Source organism: Larimichthys crocea, chromosome VII (genome assembly GCF_000972845.2).
Source record: "Larimichthys crocea isolate SSNF chromosome VII, L_crocea_2.0, whole genome shotgun sequence".
Taxonomy (NCBI): Eukaryota; Metazoa; Chordata; class Actinopteri; family Sciaenidae; genus Larimichthys; species Larimichthys crocea.
In genome coordinates, this window is record NC_040017.1 from 16344532 (window position 1) to 16351287 (window position 6756).

The 6756-nt window shown below is 41.8% G+C and overlaps 1 protein-coding gene across 4 annotated transcripts in view; it reads right to left on the minus strand.

Annotated features, from left to right (window-relative positions):
• Positions 1–6221, minus strand: part of rsrc1 (arginine/serine-rich coiled-coil 1) — a 109518-nt gene extending 103297 nt beyond the window's left edge. For 2 of the 4 annotated variants that reach the window (XM_019266924.2, XM_027280209.1), the window contains exons 1-3: positions 6097–6221; positions 5422–5612; positions 2248–2370 (exon numbers count right to left, since the gene is read on the minus strand). In XM_019266924.2, coding sequence (XP_019122469.1) covers positions 2248–2370; positions 5422–5600 — 302 coding nt within the window. In that variant the 5' untranslated portion in view covers positions 5601–5612; positions 6097–6221. The other 2 variants (XM_027280211.1, XM_027280210.1) reach the window with 2 other exon arrangements.
• Between the last annotated feature and the right edge of the window lie 535 nt (positions 6222–6756).

Here is a 6756-nt window from a genome sequence, read left to right on the forward strand (position 1 = left end):
ACACACACACACACACACACACACACACACACACACACACACACACACACAGACACACACACAGACTAATGGCAGTCAGGGCACCTGTGCACAGTATACACCAACCTACTTTCATCCCACGACCACAGTGGATGCAGAATGTGCAGTATCCCACAACAAAGCTGACTACAGTCACTCCGAGTACTGCAGAAAACACTGAATACAGAATATTCACATGCTTTGTCTTCGTTCGTCCCATTTAGGACTTCAACTAACAATTATCTTCAGTATCAATTCATCTCTAGATTCTTTTCTGGATTAATAAATTAGCAAACAAAAGTCTAAAACCAAAAACCATTCAGTTTACTCTCAAATAACACAAAGACACAAACAAATCCTCACATCTGAGAAGCTGGAACTAGATTTTTGCTGAAGATTATTTTACTGTCAGTCAACAAATCAGTTTATCGACTAATCGTTTTAGCTCTAGTTCCATTTATTAGATGACACACCAGAATTTCCACTGGTTTGTTGGAATGCTAAAACAGGAGCACACATGTGGACGTCAACAACAAAGTTTCGCAGACACAAATTGCAGCTGCTGTCACATAACCGCATAAATTTATCATCAATGCCATCGTTTTGCACATCCCCACCTCCAACGCCGCCTCCACCTCGTAACTCCCCGCCATGCACTCCCACCGACACCAGCCCAACCCACCTGCTCCTCGCTCACCGCTAAGCCGATTACACAACGCAACCCTCCTAATCACAGTACAGCGTTTGTAAACACCGATGTCATCGACTGTAGTTCTAAATCTCCCAAATCCCCTCCACCCTTCATCTCACACCACACCAGTAATGCCATTTTCGACTGATGTTTTAATCACCAGTGCCGCTGTGAGTGACTGCCGCCGTACCACAGAGAGCAGGGGGAGAATGTGTGAAAACTGTTTGGCCAAAATTCGCCGCATAAATGGTTTCAGTTCACGGTGCAACACGGCAATGTGTTGCTCGATCTGAAGCCACAAATCGTTCAGTGACCATCAGGCTGAAGAGCTGAAGTGTGGTGTCTTTTTGTGGCCCCATCAACCACTCTTGTGTCAAAACGTGTCTGCTGCACCATCCGTTCGCCCTGACAGCTCCGTAATGAAGATATTAAAACACTTTTTCCTTTGTGATTAAAATGATCTCTGCTCTCCCCCGCAGCCATACACAAGTAAACAAAGGGCCTCGCTCGCGCATATATTATGACAACCTTTTCTTCAATTGTGCGTCTGTGCATGTTTTTATGTGTGTGTGTGTGTGTGTGTGTGTGTGTGTGTGTGTGTGTGAGGGATTTAAAAACAGCACAGTTTACTGGTTCATTAGCACCAGATTAGCTATGCTAATGACATGGACCACCACACACAGAGACTTTGCCATTATGTTTCTGAAAGGGATACACAACTGACTATGGCCGTATGTGTGTGTGCGTGAGAAGTGCGGTGCAGGTGTGTACACATTAGTCTCGCATGAATAAGTTAGCCCCTTGCAAGAAAAAAAAAAGAGCTACTAACAATAATAATAATAATCATCATAATTCAACAAAGTGTGTATGGGTAATGATGTTTTAATTGCATTAATGAGTGATAGGAGAGCTGCTGCCAGAAGAGATTTGGGAACATGACCTGCTGTCTCTGTTTCATTAATACTCGCGCAGTAAGATGGATAGTCGGGTGCAAACCGAGACACGAGTACACGCAACATACTAATCCAGACCGAAGACGCAAGTTTCCATGTGGCTCCATCTGATGACATGAGACATAAATACGAAATGATGTGTTTGTTTACGCTGAAGTAAACTTCCAAAAGTCTTATTGCTTTTTTAATAAGAAAAATCTGCAGTGCCATTCCACGTACTGATTTGTAATACAAACACCCAAAAAGCGTTTCAAGTCAGATTTTTTTGTTGCTCCTATACGATGTTGCATCACTCATCACTCCTTCTCTTCATGTATTATATACTTTGTTTTCAGTATGTATAAAACATATTGTTAGAAATACTGAATGTGATATAAAGTGTTATTATAATTATCATTGTTATTAGAGTTGGCCACAATATGAGGCAGGAAAAATGCACAAGCTTCAAAAAATTCAAATTAAAGTGGTGACTCAATCCAAGATTGAATAAAAAGTTAAACTGTGCAGGATAAACAGTGGCTCGTGAATATGTATGTGTGTGTGTGTGTGTGTGTGTGTGTGTGTGTGTGTGTGTGATGGAGTTACCTCCTGTCTCGGCTGCGTGACCTGTGTGAGCGGTGGCTCCTCCCTTTGTCTCTCTCCGCACTGCGACTCCTCCTCCTGCGAGAGGAACTGTGAGATGAACTGCTGCTGGAACGTCTCCTTCTCCTAAAGCACGCAGACCGAAAACATACTAATTTAATTCTATTATTGGCAGGATCCTTATAACAAAACATCACACAGAGAGCGGGCCTCTAGTTTCTACAATTAATCATTTTGTTTTTGGCACAACTGCATCGATGCAACGTGTAAATCTTTTCTAAATGCCCAGAGTGGTTCATGAAGAAATTCAGTCATCTGAGAATATACATTTACAGTCATTCACCTTCAGTGTATAGTCTTTTCTTTCTTAAAACAAACCTAAGAAATCAAACCTTTCCCTTTTGAGCTCCTGTATTATTCCATAACTGAAGGCTGTATTTCTAATTTGCTCTGCTGTTCAGTCCAAGAGCAAATACGACCTCATGTCCCAGACAACCTCACCTATAATCAGCACCGCTGACGGCTACTTTGCATTAGCAAACACACTTGTCCACAGCCGAGAGCAGCAGAGCCATGCAGGCTGCCCTACAGTTCCTCCACGGGGGCCCTTTGGTGCTCCGCTGCTCTTTAATGTGGCTACAGCAGTGTTCGTAGCGTCTATTTTTCCAAACAACACTCACGCCGTGTTCCTATTGATATCATGTAGCATGAGGCATTTATGGTGGTGAATGTAAATGCAGAACTCTTCCCCTCCTCTCTCTTTTACTGCGCAAACAGTTTGAGCAATATTCATTATTTAAAATCTCTTCTTTTGTTTCACCAAAGCCAAAAATATCCAAATCTTTTTAGCACACACACGAAAACACATATGCAGTCCTATGGGAGCTCTGCAAGATAGAGGAGAAGAGAAGAAAAAGGAAAGCAATACAAATAACAGAGGCTGAACTATCAAACCAGATTTGTACCACTTAGAGCAGTGCAGGAAAGATCCATTAGTATTCAAAAGGCTGGATCCCACGAGCGGGGCCTTATGAAATAAGTTCCAGAGCCCTCATACAACCACTTCACACATTAGAAGAAACACACAGTAGTGCGCTGAGGTTTTTTTCGAAAAGGTGCTTTCGCTCACACATTTTCTCAGAAGGCTGCGCGGAACGTAATATAATAAAAACATAATGGCTCGAACACGTGCGAGTGGGAAGTGCTGGTTAACACTGAAGCCTTCTACGTGAATACAACACCTTAGCGAGTTGGATTTAATGCCTTTTGTGCACTCACACACACTTTTCTCCGGTCATGCTCCCACTTTGTGTGTCACAAATATAGTCATGGACACAAATATTCACTTTACGCAGGCATGTTAACTATGTAGTCATGATGTCAACAGCCAAGAGAATAAACACTCTTCTGTTTAACCACATGTGAGGTCTCTTTACACCGGTTGTATGTACGCAGGCTGGAAATGCCACAGAATGTGTGTCGGCTTTCAAATGAGCCTATTTAAGGAACTAGTTCGACACAAACACACACACACACAAGGTCCTGGTTAATTGATCAAAACATATGGCTAATACATGAGAGACTGTGGTCCCAGGGTTTACACTGCCCACCCAGCCCCACCCCATACAGCCAGGCAATGACTTCCAATCAGCAGTAATGGACCTTGACCAAGCCTCATAAATAATTACTATCAACTGGCCTTGTCTGCACAGCCACACACAGCCAGTGGCAGCTGTGGATGGATGGAGGAGGCCAGGTCCAGCCACTAGCCGATTGTAATGATGTCTGATGAAGCTCCCTGGTCCTCTGAAACAGCGAAGTTAGAAAGTGTGCGATTTTGTAAACATGAGGAGAAAAATGCTATTAGCTTTTAACCTGTCATGTCTCAGCCTTCACATTTCATTTATTGTCTGACTAGATACAAAATGAGGCATCTAAAACAGCCACATCTGTCCCAAATTTCATCTCTAAAATGACCTACGCGGAAAGGTAAAAATGCTAGTTTCACTTTATATATTAGTGAAGATAAACATCCACTTCTAAGTGGCTATCATGTGACTAACTAAAATAGTGCAGAATCGATTAAAACTTCATATCCAGTCCCCTCTGCAGAGGACCCCATTATGAAATGTGTCTTGAATACAGTGTACATAATTCTTACTGGGCTACAATGAAAACAAAAAAAAGACAAACCACAAACAAACTCAAGTTTCTCTGGCTTTCAAACTCAGCTGCTGCATGTTGAGGAAAACACTGAATTACATAAAATCCAAACTAATTTATTAGTATTTCAGTTATTTGTCAGTAATGACATCTATCCCTTACCCTGCATGGATATGTTTTTGAAGCCACAGCAAAACCATTGTTTCCTAAAAGCAGTCGAATAACGGTCTGCTGTGTAATGACGACAAGACAACAGAAGACATTTTAAGAAGAAGCACAGCTTCATTTATTATTTACTTACTTGCTTCTGTCACACTGTCATGACTTAGTGGTGCGTTTAATAGACCTTTTTTTTTAAAGCAGCCTTTTTGACATGAAATGGTACACAGGTGTTACTAATCATACTAATTAAGGTCCCGGTCCATTCAGAGTCAGACTGGAAAGTCTCTGCTAAGATAAATGTGACAGAACTTTATTAGTATCACTGGAAACACCTGCGCTGACCCGACTATTTCATATATCGAAATGGCTGCTGTGACAAAGGTCTATCAGATGTTATCAGTAACGCCCGTGTGTTTCCTACTATGACAAGTCAAAAGATGTGGTGAAAAAAGGCGTAAAAGTAGGAAAACTATTACCCCTATACTGATAATGTGTTTTTTAAAAATATTAGTAAAAAGTATAATGGTGAAAACCTAAGTATAGCTGGGTTGTAACTTCAATAAAACTGCACGAGTGTAACAAACTAACAAGGCCTTCAGAGTCTTAACAAAAGCGACCATAAAAAGATAACAAATGTACAAACAATACTTTAGTTTGACTCACATTTTAAACCAGAGTGAAGATGATCAATTCATCTGGGCGTAACTTATTTTAGTGGCACATTGGTGATAAAAATGTAGCATCAGTGCACCTGGAGATGAAACACAGCCTTGTCCTGCAGTCTCTGTTGTACTCTCTCATTACAAAACCTTGTTGTTGTTGTTGTTGTTGTTGTTGTTGTGTCCCTCTTACCTCCTGTCTCTGGAGCGAGAGCGGCTCCGTCGACTGGACCTCCGACTCCGGCTGCTGGTCACCCTGCTGCCGGAGGACGAAGACGAGGACGAGGAGGAGGAGGACGACCGGCGTGAACGCTGCTTTCTCTTCCTCCTGCTCCGGCTGTCATCCTCACTATCAGAGGAGCGCCGACCCATACTGACCGACAGCTGACATGGCACACACACACACAAGGAAAGCGCAGAGTTACACCACCAACATAACGTTTTATCAACCGTTTATTAACCGTTTATTAACCGTTTGTAACGGTTTGTTTAGCCTGTAACGGTTAAACGTCTGTTTTAGCCAGCTAACACAACATGCATCTTATCGTATCAACCGGCTACATAAAGGGAAGTGACAGTAATGTCACTTATGTCATAACTTATAGCTCTAATAACACTGCTGTCGCACATGTTATTTATATAAAAAGAGATAAATACATTTTAAAAAAAACGTGTTTTCTGTGGAGGCTAACTAGCGAGCTAACTGTGCTAACTCCCACCAACGGTTGGCTGTGGTTGCGTTCAGGCTCACGGTTTTTCCAGCCGGTTTTTCACAGTTAAAACACGCCTCACGTTGCAGTCAGTGGAGCCTACACGGTAACAAACCTAAGGAAAGGGGAACCCTTGAAGTGCAAAGCCCGCTCCTCACCTTTAAATCGCAGTGAAGCTCCTACAATTCAGCCATGCACTGTGTTCACACACAGACTCTACTCGTCAAACCGGAGAGCGTCGATCGAGTCCAGGGCACCGAGAGAGAGCCGAACACAGAGCAATCGATCGAGGTGTTCATGATTTGCCCTTCAGCCTCACGTGAACCCGAAATAATACTACTATGCAAGTTTTATTTAAAACAGTTTGAATTAATATTAATGCAAAGCAACGTTAACAAAGTGGTTGAGTTTTAATCTTCAGTCAATGAGGCTGCAGGTAAAGAATAATATCTCCATGACTGATGATTTTTGGATGATGTGTCCATTTTTTTACAATAACACTGACATAAATATGAAGTCATAGTTTTAACTATTACATCGCCTGCCGTTTTTATTATTATTATTATTTTTTTTTCACTCTCCATCTCCATCATTTGAAAATATTCTAAATGAATAGGGGCTATCATGTTTATTCACAATACCCCGGGCTACTCATATTTCATTTTCTGATCTGACAATACCAAATTATAACATCAGCACACACACACGTGTGAGTGTGTCAATGATGATTTGCATGAGATCATCCAGTCAGATAATAAGGTTTTAGACCAACATATACACGCACAGAGAGAGCTTCAAGGGCAGACAGACAGACAGAG